The 16,089-nt window shown below is 41.7% G+C and overlaps 1 protein-coding gene across 1 annotated transcript; it reads right to left on the reverse strand.

The window, feature by feature from the left end:
* Positions 1-385: 385 nt before the first annotated feature.
* Positions 386-15,749, reverse strand: si:dkey-183c6.7 (urea transporter 1). The gene is made up of 8 exons (XM_034557350.1): positions 15,689-15,749; positions 15,157-15,346; positions 14,359-14,487; positions 12,719-12,908; positions 9,449-9,596; positions 2,261-2,395; positions 1,058-1,107; positions 386-571 (listed from the first exon to the last, which is right to left on the reverse strand). The coding sequence occupies exons 1-8, from the start codon at positions 15,714-15,716 to the stop codon at positions 389-391; spliced, it is 1,053 nt and encodes a 350-aa protein (XP_034413241.1). The 5' UTR covers positions 15,717-15,749; the 3' UTR covers positions 386-388.
* Between the last annotated feature and the right edge of the window lie 340 nt (positions 15,750-16,089).

Consider the following 16,089-nt stretch of genomic DNA (forward strand, 5'->3'; position numbering starts at 1 on the left):
ATATCTTATTATTTTTCTCTACAGAGATCGAATCCAGGTCTTTCTGATCTTTCCATGAAATATATATATATTTCTTCATACTTGTTGTGATGTAGTGCTCACTTATATCCCACCCACTCCCATTGGTATCTAGGATGATTGGCAGGTTTCACAGCTACACAGGTCATGAGACCTTCACTGAACTCAGTAATTGCAATAACCAATCTTCTTATATAGGACCACTTCTTCCTGTACCACTTATAACACAACAGGTTAACATTACATGTCAATGGGAGTTTATTATTTATAAAGAATCAATTCATAAAATGTATCCAATAAAAATGTTTTCCATGTTAGGTCCTGCTCATCCTGAGAAGTTCAAAGTACTGATACAGTACGGTGCTACGCGTTACACATCAGTGCTCTCCCGGTCTGCAGCGTTCCCGGCTTCCCATTCGCTGCGGGAGCATAGGTTGTATTCAGGGGCCATGACTTGACCAGTAGGGATGCGGTATGATGCTAAGCTGCCGGTCATCAGCAACATCAGTGTGATAGTCAGAGTGGCTGCCCAACTGCATGCTGGGAGACCAACCTAGAGAAAGAAAGGCAGAGAAAGAGATTTTAATGAATGAGAGAGAGTGAAGTAGAACAGATTGGATGAGAATAGGCTCTACACACGCAAAAGGAATTGAAGAGTTTAAGAGTTTCAGCATTAACCTCCTAACTATAGTAATAGACATGCAAATGTTAGAGTGTAGAGTGACATTTATGTGAAACTGTGGTTTAATCTGAATTAAACATTCAAGCCAAGAAAGTTGAAACACTGGTTGAAAATCCTCTCAAAGGTCCCACGTGAACACTAAACACTTTCAGAGAGGAAAGTGCATTGATGCTTTTCTGTAATTTCCATCACCTTTTAGCATAACTAGTTCTCACTAGCTGGGAGCTTGATATTGTTCTGCATACATGCGATTGTTAAATCTGGAGCTAATATTGAATCATCGTAGGCTTAAAACGGATAGAAATGTTGGAGGCTCCTCGGTGTTGCTGCTTCATGGCTTGAGGTGTGTGTACTTACAGTTCCCAGCAGATTGCTCAGAGCGATGTCAGCATATGCAGAGAGGAAGGCTGCGTGCAGAGGAGAAGGAATTAAGATAAATATATCTGATGAGACAGGACTGCCCAGTCTAAAAAATGTATCTATTAAATCAAGCTTTGAACTGGCAAAATGACTGAAACTATAAACCAATTACAACCATTTTGCACAGAGAAACTTTCAAAGGACGTGAATGAAATATTAGTTTTCATGCATATTTGTCCTTTATTGTGAAAGTAAGGAGCTGAATGTTTTGTTATGAGTTTCTTTAGGTCCACAGACAACAGCCATAGCAATGCTGCTGCATTGAGTCTCATTCTTATGTGTGACAAATGTGAAAAAGCCATTTAACCTAAAAGAGCCACGGGTATTTAAACGAAATATTTTTATGCGGTTTAAGTTCAAAATGTCTTTTTGAAAAGGCTAAAAGGTTGAGTTTGTAGGCTTTTAAAATGCTGTGCTTTTTGTTTGAGCAATCCTGTCCTAATATTGTCTGTGATATGCACTGCATTGCATGTGAGTGTTTCAGCACCACGGACAGAGACAATATGAAACCCTGCATTATGAAACACTGCATTAGTTTCAGCACCATTGACAAAACATATTGAAGCAGCGTGTTGGTTTATGTCGCTGTTGACAAGCAACAAGATTTGGCTTTACGCTGCACTGTTCGTTTTAATATTCCTGTAAGTAATATTTATAGTAAGTAAGGTTAACTCATCTAAAGAAAATACCTGCATTTAAAAGAAAATGTTCATATGGTTCTTTTTTTTGCCGAAAACTGTTGAGAAAGCTATTGCGTGTACTACACAGTATAGCTTAAAGTATAAAAGATTGCTGTTTTGCAAATGTGTGATAACTACATTGTGTGTAAAGAGTGAAATGTAAAGAGTGAAATGCAGGTTTTATGTTGTGCACAAGTTGGACAAAAACAGAAGAATAATTAAGAGGGATAAACAATATGGAAGAGTTATTGGTTATGTTAGTTATGTGGTGACAAGGGACGCACCAATTACATGTTTTCCAGTCCTGATCCCAATACAATGGACACATTATATATTATGTTTAATAACAGCGCAGTGGTTTACACCCCTTGTACTTCTATTCTTTATCGTCGTATGCAAGATCATCAACATCGTCATCATGCACAATAGCCAGCGACTGTTATGTGTGCTTGTGTGTCACCGCTGGCGATAGCAAAGAGATGGGTCCTCCAGCTGAAGGTGAAGAAGAGTCCTCCAACAGCCATGCAGCCCAGTGCTCCATTAAGCCCCGACAGGCCGGAGTACAGAGATTCATGACGCACCGCCATGGATAAACCTGTCACACACACACACACACACACACACACACGCGCACACACACACACAGACACACACACAGACACAGACAAAGACAGAGTGAGAGTTAACCTTTACAAATCTAATTACAAAAAAAGAATGAGTCACTGCTGTTGAAAGTCTGGTTGCGGTGATGCACCATTTACGAGAACAAACGATCGTGAAGACAAACACAGATCATATAAATAACCGTTGCCATAACTTGGGAATACTTTCAATAATCTGTTAAAGTCTTTGGACTGAAAAAACCCCTGAAATCGTTACCTTGCAGTACAAACACACACACACACACACACACACACACACACACACACACACACACACACACACACACACACACGCACACAAAGATGTGGCTGTACTAGAATGCTCCATGTGGAGGTGCTAGACACACACTGTTGTATGGTTGCCTTGAGATTAAATTGTAATTTGCATGCACTGTAACCTTTTTCCCCTCTCTATTACATCATTTCTAAAACAGAACTTGTGTACCAGTGTTTACAGGATATGATGCGCTACTAAGGAGGAGCTGAGATGAAATGAATCTATTTTGTCTATTGTTTTTTTCCAAAGACTGTTCAGCCAGTAGTCATGTGACCATGGTGAGTAGGGCTGGGTACAGGAAGTGCTGACAAAGGCCCTGTGGTTCTCTAGTACGCCACACAAAATGACACGGTTCCAGATTTTTGTTTTTGTCTTCTACTGTAATGAGAAAAGGAGACATGAGGAAAAGAGGAAGCTTTGGTGGAGAAGATCAACACACAGGAATAAGAACCTAAATAACAATTACTTTCACTTTTTATAAAGTGTGTTGTGTTCTTACATCAAACAACTTGAGTATCAATGTTTTATTTTGGTATTGCATTTTTCAGCCTCGATTCCATCATCCAGTTTCTCCGCGGTGGAGCATCGATGTCTCACGTCCATGCGCAGCAAATACTCCACCGTGAAGCTGAAGCCTTATGCAGACTGCACGGGGGGCACGCTGACCCAAATACATCAGAGCGAGGCCAGAAGCGTTGACTTTTCGCCGCTGGCCTAAAGCACCAGCTGCACCGTGTCTTTCAAAACGCGAGGGACAATAACGATGTCATCAGAGAGACCAGGCCAGCGTCACTGACGGGTGGGGTCAGAAGTGTGCCGTGTTGCACCTCTAACCACATCCGACCGTGATGTCACGGTGTACTGACACCCTACTTTTCGCCAGCTGTTAAAAAGAAATCTGTTTATGTTATTGTGTGACTTTGGTGAATCTGAACTAACCGTTTTAAACGCCAACGTCACACAATAACACACACACACACACACAAGACAACCTATCCACGTTTCCAATTTGCGCATTACAAAACCGGAGTGGAAAAACAAAACATTAGAAACACCTTTATAATAGCTTCCTATACAACACTGACAGCCTCACAGAGGAGTTGGTGCAACAGGTCATTTCTGCCACTTTATTATTCACAAAGATGGAATGTACTGCAGGAGTGTATGTATTGCATTGCTTACAAGTGTACAGGTGTAGCTTAACCTAATTAACTGTAACCCCTGTAGTTGAAATCAGTAATAATATTTTTTTTTTGCCGCAAACCAAGCTAGAGGTAAAAACATGGCGTGTGTGTGTGTAAGCAGAGAGCATCAGTGCTGCGGCCCCACCCAGAGCCACTGCAAAGAAATGAGCTTTAAAACTGCTTGCTGACAGTTTCACTGATGTATTGAGTATGCATATGTTTGTGGGAACATAACTCCTACAGCAGAAATGTATTTTCACCTTAGAGCAACATCATGAAATATTACTGAACTGACTGAATATTACAGAAGAGTGAACACCAGTAACCCACTATTTGCTGTAGCGGCTATGTATTATTTACACACTCAGCTGAATATGCTCCTGGGCGAGTGGGAAGGAATTATCCTTTATAGCCTGGTTGCATTTTGGTGAGTAGAAGTTCTCTTAAACCCAAAACATATACACTATATAGAAGCCAAATGTTGAGCCATCAATGCTAAACAACAGATAAATTAAGAGAATGAAAACGGTATGAATGCAACATTATCACCGTGCCGCGATTCTTTCCCTTATTAGCAGGCATTGTGGTGTGCAGTTTAGCAGTCGGGTCCTGTATCACACTGACCACACCCAGTACTGCCTCCTCACTGTGTCTCTCTGACACCTTCTTCCTCTTCCCACTGTTTATTTGTTTGGCCTCTTTCACGGCTTCGCTCTCCTGCAGCCTGCCTTTAAAACCCTCCAGCTCCCTCTGCACTCGCCTCCTCTCTTCTTTATTCCACGCTCCATCTTCCTGTCACCATTTACCCTTTGTTTCTCAATTCCAGTTCTTCCCTCAGTCCCTTCTGTGCTTCCTTTGTCACACCCTCGCTCCCCCCTCTCGTTCCCTGCCCACATCGGGGTGTCATTAAAGACTAATGGCAGTGTGGGAGGGAGGCCCCAGAGAATACTAAAATGTTTTACTGTTTTCCTAATTTGTGTGTGTGTGTGTGTGTGTGTGAGTGAGAGAGAGAGAGAGTGAATCACTCCCAGTGTAATATTGTCTATGCTAATAGAATGAGTCAGAGAGCTCTTATCATATCAAACCTAATATCTCCTCTCCTCTTTTCCAGCTGCTGGCCGCATCAAACCACAGCGACTAGCTGCAGTCTAACTGGAGGACAGTGCGATTGGTTGGAATGAACAACTGAAATGAACTGCACATAATGCATTGTTCTCCAGTGTTGGTGTGCAATGGCTGACTTTGCATTTGGGCCTCTGCTCTTCATTCTGCAGCTGAATCTCTCATTATGTCATCTGATGCCTACGAGGGGGAAACTGTGGATACAGCTAAATGCATTGCTTTCTTGTTCACTTCATCCAAATATCAGATGTTCGAGGGCCTATTTCTATAATGCTCTTCCTCTGTGCATGCTTATAAGGCTTTTACTCATGTGTGCTAAGAATGTGTGTGTTCTATAATGTAAGTTATCTTATATAAAACCTTATCTAGCTTTCTGTATAGATGCTAGTGGCTCTATGAGGATATGTTAGGGCACAGTGGTGCTCTCAGCTAAATGCTAGTATAAGCATGCTAACATGCTTGCAATGCAAACCTGGTGATGTTTACTGGGTAATGGTTACCATGGTCACCATCTAAATTCAGTGTGTTATCATGCTAACATTTGATAATTAGTACTGTACTTTGTTGACCTAGAAATACAAATTATAGTTATCGAAATTGAGACCGGATGATGGCACTAGATGAAGAGTAAAAGTATTTGCTAATTATTTAACACAACGTACAGCTGAGGCTAATAGAAATGTTTTTTTCATTTTGCAGGCATTTTGTCATAAACAAAATTATTAAACAAATAAAAACATTTTTCTTTTTTTCTTTCTTGTTTGCATGCACTACATCAACTATATGTGTGCTTCAGTATCATGTTGTATTACAACATTGCCATATAGTACTGGTAATAAATATACATCCTTCTACAAAAATATATTGTCTTCCTACGAGCGGGGGCAGACTGAGCCCTTGCTTCATCCCGGCTGATGCTGCAGCTACAGGATGTCACACCAGGGATGCAGATGTGAGATTGTAACTTGAAACGTGCCTTTCATCTTCTGGCACACGATACATACACAGCTACTTACAATGAACCCAGGTTGACTTTTCCAACAGCCTTACTTTTTCTTCCCTCCTGTATTTGATCCCACTCGAAAAAGCATTTCTACAATTATTCTCCAATAACATGAAGGCAGCCGGAGGTCGAGGCTCTGGTCTACACAAAGCCCCTGATCTCCTGCGCTGGAAACCCCTAATGGGAATAGTTTACACCCCGGTGCTTTGAGTGGCAGCTCTAAACATGGCCTCACAGTCTGCCTTTCCCAGGCCATTTTAGTGTATCTTCCCTCTCTCAGTGTGACCCATGCTACTGAATTGCTGTCATTCTCACAGATATAGTAGGCAGTATTAAGAGGTGACGAGACTGATTACTCATAGAGAGTCACAGGGATTTCCCCTGCCTGTCGTCAGCAATCCTCCCATCTCTAAACATCTGCTGTCTGTCTACACGTCTTCTGTTCCTCTAGAACCAAACTCTACACACATGCACACGGGTTAACTCAGTACTAAACACTATGATGTTTTCATAAGTAGACAAACCAAGACCGTTTTTTATTTAGTTCCTGACCATATTTTGAATTAATTAATGAAATTAAGCTTCGGTGTAGTTCGGTGTATTTGGTTGTATTTTTACATTTAGGTGTCTATTTCCTTGATTGAATTTATTTTGTTCATTTATGAGACTAAAAAAAAGATAAGAGCGCTTGTGTAACGTAGTGAACTTGCCGCTTATTGTAATGCATCCTGGTACATGAACAGCCGGCATGGCTCCGCAGTGGGAGGATCAGCTCTCTAGTTTGATATAGCATACACTGGGGAATTTCTTTCTTTAGTGGACTACAATTACAATCAGCACCGATTGGACATCCACAAAGAAGGTGCTAGATTTGACCTTTAACATATTATGTCAAGGCAAGGACAGCAGAAAGGCCCCAGAGAGACACATGTACTCATACTGAAGATGTCACACATGTATGGTTTCATAAAAACAAGGCTACATAACATAAAACAGCTGGGTACTGTAGCTATATGTTGTTTATTTGGGGAACAAGATCACCTAGTAGTTTCATGTGTTATTTTGTAGTTTTTGGACAACTATGTAATGCGAAGGTACAGAGGAATACGCTGTCTATCAGGCGTTGGCTACAACAACAATACTTAAGGATACAAGGTTAAATTCATGATCGGTCCTTTTATGAGCTTTGTTGCCATTATCAAATGTTTAGAATATTGTAAGCCTCATCGTTCAGACATTCAAAGTAACGGTAACTAAATCAATATTTCAACTCCTGGGCAACCAGAACAGAGGAGTCAGACTTAAAGTAATGTGTCCTTGTTTATAGAAATTAGTTTAAAAAGAGAGAAGAGTGTCTGGCCTCCAAAAGGAAAAAAAGACTTTTGAAGATCAATGAAATATACAAATTTCTTAATTTGGGTAAAAATGGCTCGGAGATATAATAAGAAAGAAAGAACAATAGACAATGAAAGGGGAAGGAAGAGAGAATGCCCACAAGCATTACAAACCATTGTTTCCCATTGTTATTGTTGTTGTTGTTCCCATCACCAGTGTTGCCTTCAAAATCACATTAGTCACATCTCATTTCTTGACATTTCTATTGAAGCAGTGTGTGTGTGTGTGTGTGTGCTACTGTCAGCATGTGTCCACGCCATCGGTTTGTGTGGTGTATGTATGAGCTCACTCCCACTCCTCTGCTTCTTTCAGCATGACTCATAGCTACAAACACACACACCTACACACACACACACCTACACACACACACACACACACACACACACACACACACACACACACACACACACACACAAACACACACACACACACACACACACACACACACACACACACACACAAACACACACACACACACACACACACACACACACATAGACACACACGCACACACACACACACACACACACACACACACACACACACACACACACACACATAGACACACACACACACACAAACAAACACACACACACAAATAAACATCAAAGTATGTTCGGACACTGTATTGTTCTTTTAGCTGCAGACGGAAGCAGGGGGCTGAAGTCTTTTGAACTCGTAGCCTTTCTCATTCTCTCTCCCTGAATAGAGTCCCAGTGAGGCGCACGCCACACACAGCCACAGGTGTGTGTGTGTGTTTGTTCATAATAGTGGTTATTAGTGCTCGGCTATTTGCTCTCTGTCTTCTGAAGAAGCCCACAGGCTGCCACTGCCTCTTACAGGTTCATATTTATTTATATGAGCTGCTGCCATTACAGGGCTCAACACTGACTTTTAAAGGGATCGGTTGCCGAAACCAACCGCTGTGGTTGTCTGCTTCCTTATATATAATATATAATTGCGATGGCAATTAAAGGCTAAAAGCAGATTGCCAAAATCATTGGCAATGGCCACCTTATTGTCAAGCAGTACATTATATTGTTTATTACTGCCAGATGGGTTAAATAAACCTCACCAGACTTTAACTCTGTTAAAACATACAGCTGTGATGCCCGGAGCTAAGCCTGCGTTCTATCTGAGGTCCTGAATGATGGTTTAATAAAAGGTTTATACTGCTAGGTTTATACTGATTATTCTACTAGCATCATTGGGATGGCTTTGACAGCAGAACATAATAACCCAATAAAGCAAGTATGGTATTATTACTATATTTAGTGTTTTAGTGCTTATTGTTATGGTCGTAAGGGAATCACAATTATTGGTACAAATAATAAAACCTGCGTGAGTGGTTGTTCGTGTCTATGTGTCAGCCAGTGATAGTCTGGTCTCAGTGGTGCGACCCTGCACAAGAGAAGAGGCAGCAGATTATGGATGAATTTTTGAGTTGGGAAACTCACAAGAGATAGATTAAAGACAGAACGGGGGCGCCCCTATTGTTTATGGGTTTAGATGCCGACCAGAAACCGCAACATCCCAGGTTTGTGTCTGTTGCATCTCTCTCTCTCTACCTTGTGTAGGGCCCATGAACACTGAATATGTGTGGGGCCCATGGACACTGAATATGTGTGGGGCCCATGAACACTGAATATGTGTGGGGCCCATGGACACTGAATATGTGTGGGGCCCATGAACACTGAATATGTGTGGGGCCCATGGACACTGAATATGTGTGGGGCCCATGGACACTGAATATGTGTGGGGCCCATGAACACTCAATATGTGTGGGGCCCATGAACACTGAATATGTGTGGGGCCCATGAACACTCAATATGTGTGGGGCCCATGCACACTGAACATTGTGGAACTTCAACCCAGATTAGTTCAACCTAAAAAAACAACAACCATCGTCTGAGGTCAGTGCAGTACAGTATGTCTTCAAAAGAATATTATAACATTCCTACTGAGCTAACACTCCCACTCAGTGAACTCTCAGATGGAGACTCACCAGCCAACGTTCCCACTGCTGATCCCAGCAGAGCATGGGCGGCCAGCAGGGGAGAGTAAAGCAGAACAGCACCCAGGATGAGGATCGAGGGCCCCAAAGCTCCGCAGGCCAAGATCTGACCCACACCTAGAAGGATGCCTCGCGTTACCTGGGCAACAGAGAGAAGTTAAAAGGAGCATTACACGATGTAGCATATTGTAAATGATTATACACAGGTGTTATAAACAAGTATAAACATAATAAAGTAATAAAACAAATGTATAATAAAGAGCAGAAGCACACTCACAAAAATGCAATGACAACATTTGTGGGTTGTACTCAATGGCTCCCTTTCCAGTCGAAACCAGCCTCTTTTCTTAAAAAACTCACTTTTTCAGTGCTTGTGCACATACGTTTGGGTATCTGGACTGACCGGCGTACAAACTGTGAAATAAGACAACTCATTCATTCATATTTGGCTTCCCTTCCTATGCCACATGCAGAATATACACCCCATCTGAGTATCTACATCCACGGTTTGAAAACAAAGGTGCACCATATTTTTCTCAGAAGCCAATCACAGCAGGCTGGGATTTGTTTGTTTCAGACAGGCATATTCAGACAGTATAGGAACAATGTGTTTCCTTGGACATTAAAGCATGTAAACATGTTCGAGAAGAAACCCAAAACAAAAGTATGAACCTTGAAATGAGCATTATATGCCCCCTTTAAAACACACACACACACACACACACACACACACACACACACACACACACACGCAGCATTCCTAACATTCAGTCAGGAGAAAAGAGTTTCCATGGCGACGGGATGGGTGCACCTGCCTGTCGCATATATTTACAAGTCATAAATGGTGTTTAATTATATCCCAGCCACATAAACTCTCATAAACTAAAAGATTAAATATGCTGCTTTGGCAGTGCAGCCAGAGCGCCCTTCACAGAAGAGAGAAAGCTGAAGACATTAAATATAAATAGGACCTACGTCATCCCCATCTCTGGAGAGTACCAGAGGAAAGACGAAAGGAGGAGGACAGAAGGGAAGAGGAAAAGGACATGGGTAGAGGAAAAGAAAGGAGGAGAGCAATAGAAAATAAAAATGGGCTGAAAGAGGAAAAACAGCAGCGGAGGAGGAAGAGGAGATTATTTAACATTAGGGACTGTAACAACCATTGTATTGTGTTGTCCTTGAAAATGTGGTTACTAGCCTTTTATTGTACATTTAATTATGTAGGAGGAGAGCAAAGGAGGATGAAAGATTCAAGAAATGTTGAAGAAAGATGCACAAAGTGGGAGACGGAGGAAGGATAATTGCATGGCAGAGCGCCTAGACACACAGAGAGACTGGGGAGAAGAGAAGCAAAGGGATAAAAGGAAGGATTTAGAGCTTTCAGATCAACAAACCAAAGAGACGTTATGAAGTGAAAAAGGACGGCGTTTATAAAGAGAGAGACAGACCGATGGAGGGGAAGAGAAAAAGAGGGAGAAACTCATTTATAGGAGGGAAATAATCTGAGGCAGAGGAGCTGAAACTTGTGGAAAGTCATTATCTAGTGCGAGGGACATACTGTGCCACGGGGCGCGGTGCTTGTTAATATAAGTGTGGGTAAATCATGATTCAGGACACCCAACATCGTAGTTAATCTAGTTTAGAGAACTGCAGTCAGTTGTATCCACTTAAACATCATCCTCATACCGTGCTTCTAAAACAGTCAATGCTATGGGTCTATCGTCTCCATCTTCAGTGCTGTGTATTGGACATAATACAATATGGTGGTTTGTGCTGCTAAAATATGAGCAATGAAGATATTCGGTATATATCGAGTGTGTCATAAAGGTTTATAGTAATACGCGTAGCTTGTTGTCTCTGTGTGTGAGGCCATGTTGTCCGTGTGATCAGCACATACTGTCAAACTGCAAGTTGTCAATACGTATACACAAACGCTAACGAGTACTCTTTATGTACACTCATTACATTTGGAAGAAGATGGAGCTATTCTGATTTGGATCACATAATCTGTTCCGTCTGTTTCCAAACAGCACAGAGATTAAAATGAATGTGCTCCTGAAGCATTGCGATGCCAGCTGGCTCTCAGACATCAAAGAGGCTGACTGTGGCAGCTTGTGAGAGTCTGCATTCCTTTTGCCAAAGTCTCGTGAGAAGCAGCTCAAGGTGACAGCAACGCGTTTTAATTTGGCGAATCAAAGCCATCTATTTTCTACAGCTTGCATTTTAATCAAGGTGACTTTCAGCAGCCTCGTACGACCACTATGCCGTGTGCATTGTTCACAACCTCAGACACTTTGTCTTGAATGCAGCTGCAGTATCTCCACGATGAGTTTCAATCATCAATTATTGTTCATTAAAACAGTTTGGGCTGATAATTTCTGAAAAGGAGCTCCATCAGTAACTGTTGCTTAGTAACTGGTGAGTCATAGCTGGCCGATGTTATGCATATTTTGGTCCGATCCGTTACTTGTTCGCTCTGGCAGACACACGGAGGATAACTGGCCTCAGTTCAGCCTGTTGTTTGTCTCTTTAAAACGATCTGGTCACTTCCGGTAGTTCCCTTTGAGACGACTAATGATCTGCATCTGTTTTTATGAACATGTGACTTGATGGGCTGTCGCTGGTCAAATATACCTGCAGATTAATCCCTCATGGTGATGTGCTGATCAAGACAAAATGCTAATTTGTAATCTTTCCTTCTGATCTGAGCAGGGAAATGTGTCACACAAACAAAAAATAACTAATAGAAAGTCTTAAAAACTATTATCAAGCAAATAATTCAGTTAAAAACTGTTTTCTGGTCTTAAATCCATCAAATGACAAAATCCCAAACTTAGGTGCAGGTGCTATTTGGTTGGGTTCACCGTAAATATTGTTCACTGTAAATGACGTTTCTCCTGATTTAACTACCTGTGACGACCTGAATGAGTGTGTCGATTCTCATTCTCTCACGTTTGTTTCAGTTCTTATATATATATATATATATATTATTTTTTATGGATGTTATTTAAAAACAATTTGGAATCATAAGGAGCAAGGTCTTTTTTCTGGAAATGTTTATTGTATACAAACATCTAAAACTCAGTAGACTAAAGTCTTTTCGGTATGTTTTCTGGACTTGCGTGGGTTCTAAAAAAAGGAGGAAGATAATCCTTGTGTTGACAACAAAAGTTTGACCAAGATCTGAGAGACAATCACGATTTGAGAGTCTGCAAACCTATGCACAAACATTGAATTAAAATAGAAATTGGATCGCCTCACCTCTACTGCGATGAGCTCGGTGCCATTGTGCTCCGGCAGCCCCGGAGGCAAAGTCAGGTGGTGTGGGAAGTAAGGGTTGTCTGGGCCGGTACAAAGGAGGTAGAGGACAATGAGGATGTTGAAGGGAAATACTGCGACAGGCAAGTCCCAGCGGTCCAACACCGGAGAGAGACCACTGAACAGAAAGACACTGTGGACGGGGACGGGGGGGTTGAGAGAGTAGTGCGAGTGATGATCAATATTTAATGAAATGTACCTGGTTTTCAAGCTTTTTGCAGACTTGTGTTGTTCACATTCACACTAAATGCAGAGCCTTTCCAAAATGGCTTCACTGTTGCATCCATTACTCTCATACTGTACGTTGTGGAGGCTCACCTGGATGGTGTGGTGAGAGGAGGGCCATAGGCGTATTTCATTATTAGCATTCAGTCTGCAAACGTGTGGAAAAAGTCAAAACATTTGCAGATTGATTGACATCAGCAAAAGTATCTTTGGTTCCCTTTGATTGATTTTCTAATGGTTCTTACAGAGACTCACAGGAAAATCTGCAAAACCCCCATACAATTTAATTTATTATTTTATTAAATATGATACATTTATTTTAATAGAAATAGAACTACAACTAATGAATACTCTAAAAAGTATTTCAATTAGTTTCTTGGTTCATTGTTTTTCCTATAAAGTATTACATCACTTCTGACAAACAGTTCAACCCCTAAGATATTTAGTTTGTCAAATGTGAAAGAGTATAATATCAAATCCTGCCATTCCTTTTTTACAATAAGCTATGTGTGAACAATATTTTGGATTGAGATACAAACTTAGCTTTTGGAGAGAAAATACTTTAGATGTTGTCTGAAAGACAAAATTAGAATCATTGCTGGCCTCTTAAAACTTGTGACTGCAAATGATTTGTTACTAAGTGAATAGACTTGAAGAGAAAACTGGTGCATTTATTGTGCACATTATCCTGTGGCATACAACATACAGAGATGCTCCCAAACACCCACCAACGCAAGGTATCCTCACCTCACCACAAATTTCAACAATAATACGTCGCTAGTCAATTCAACTAATAAAAATGCCTCATTGAAATAATATCTAGTTGGTTGGTTTGGCTCCATACAACAAAGAGACGCAGCAAAAGTGTCTCTTAGCCTTGAAACACATTGCAGTGCAATGTGTGTTGTGCAACATTAATTACTGGACTATGTGACCAAGTACGAGGTGAGATACATAAGGATTATTGTTCAGTTATGTTTATATAAACGGTTTCACCAAATCAGGTGAACTACATGATAGAAAATTATAATCCATATGTCTTTTTGCGCACGTTTTTGGTGTTGGTGTTCATGTCCTGACGCTCTGAACCATTGAGGTAAAGCTTTCCCGGCTGAGCTGCCAGGATCACATCTAGATGTGAGTGGCAATGCTGTTTCAGAGCTATGAGACCAGTGATGTGATATTTAGATATTTGGGTGTGGAGTATATTACTAGAGAACAGAAGGACGAGGAAAGAGGCCACTCAAAATGATCATTACTGTGTGAACTAAAAAGGAACAAGACGCCCAATTCTCCTTTACAATAACAATAGAAGGAAAAGACTTTTGATAAAAACATAGAATATCCGTGTATCTTACCATAGAGCTGACCCCAAGCAGACAGGCAGCAGCAGCCACCAGTACCAGTCTCCTGCAGAGCTGAACACTCCTATCAGCAGAGACACCAGCATGCCGTTAAAACCATGGAGACCTCCTGACACCTCAGCACTGCACACACACACACACACACACACACACACAGAGAAAGAGAGAACAAAAAAGATTCACATTTCATTACCACATTATCATCTTTCATTATCACATTTCATTGATTTACAGTAAGATTGTTTTCAAGATCGAAACATACACCAGCGTAGATTTTCATGGGTCCCCATGAAACAAACTGTTCAGTTTCAATGAGCAGAGGCCCCAGGGTGACACCATATGTATTAAGCATATCCGATAAAAAAAACACACACACATTAGAAGCCTCAGCTCAACCGGAATTAATCCCCCCACCCCACCCAAAAACAGGTTGCATATTAGCATATTATACTGTGCGCGGCATCGAGTAAATATTGGGACATTAGCTGCAATAAGAATTGTGAGGCAGTGGGGATGAGTGAACGCAGGCCCATCAATCATTGAGCTGTTATTCTCATGAACTTTATGTAGAACCCGTGATCAACTTTAGTCGTAAGGTGGTGCAAACAGGGTGGCTTGTGTTACAGGGTCGGCTTCCAAGCAACCTACAGAATTTTGACGAGGGTTTGATTATTCAAGCGGGACATTTTGTTTCTGTTATGTGAATTTAAGATGGACATATCATTAAATATGTACATACACATGTGCACTTTTATGAGCTTCTATGCCGTTTGTGCGTTTGTATCAGTCCACCTGTCTTGCCCTGTGATGACAGCTGTTAGCGTAGAGGCCAGTACACCCAGAGTTCCCAGCAGGCATTGCCAGGGGGAAGCCCAGCACAGTGCGGCCAGGATGAGAGCACCACTCAGCGGGTTGTTGGCTAGGATCACTCTGGCCACCCCTCTCAGGCCCCACACCGCCAGCTGCAGCACAAACGGCTTGTCTGAGGACACAGAAAGAAAACATTTGACACATTTTTGACAGCATGCACCCCCACCCCCAATTTTGTTTTTGTTATTCCCAATTTAAGGCGATCTGCAGCACAACACGTGTTTTATGTTGGAGGAAGAGTGCAACAGGATTCATCGTGGGCGTTGTGTAATGATTACATCTGCATTATTTAACGGCAATGTAAGCATTTCAGAGTGTTGGGCAACTTGTTGTGGAACTCAGCATCGAGTAACGATGCTTTTCCAAACACATTTATGAAAAGAAACCTTGGTTCCAAGATTAAAAGCAAGAAAACATGTTGGGATGCAGCAGTGTACTGTGAGAGTGTTCCTACCCTGCATGTACTTATCCAAGTGCTCCATGTCCCCAGTGCACAACAGCAGGCCGCCTTTCACACGCAGACTCCGGTTGGAGCGATTCCTGCCGGCCTCCGCCACTTCCATTTTGGTATCCGTCCACATCCCAGCAGCTGATGGACCACGCTGCTAAAAAAAGGGATAAATACGTCGTAGTGATGTTGGAAAAAAACCTTTCCGCTTTTACTTTGTCGCTCCTCTTGAGTTCTTCTCGCTCCTCCGCTTGTTCCCTTGTTGTTTCTCACTCCCCTTCCTTCTTTCCCTCCTCTCCCTCTTTCCTCCTGAGTGATGTTTAAGGGGATGACCAATAAACTAGTGGGCCAGCTAACGTATTCACTCAGATTTGTTCCGGTCGTGCCGCAGAAGGACAAAGTCCAAC

The sequence above is a fragment of the Cyclopterus lumpus genome, chromosome 18, assembly GCF_009769545.1.
Source record: "Cyclopterus lumpus isolate fCycLum1 chromosome 18, fCycLum1.pri, whole genome shotgun sequence".
Taxonomy (NCBI): domain Eukaryota; kingdom Metazoa; phylum Chordata; class Actinopteri; order Perciformes; family Cyclopteridae; genus Cyclopterus; species Cyclopterus lumpus.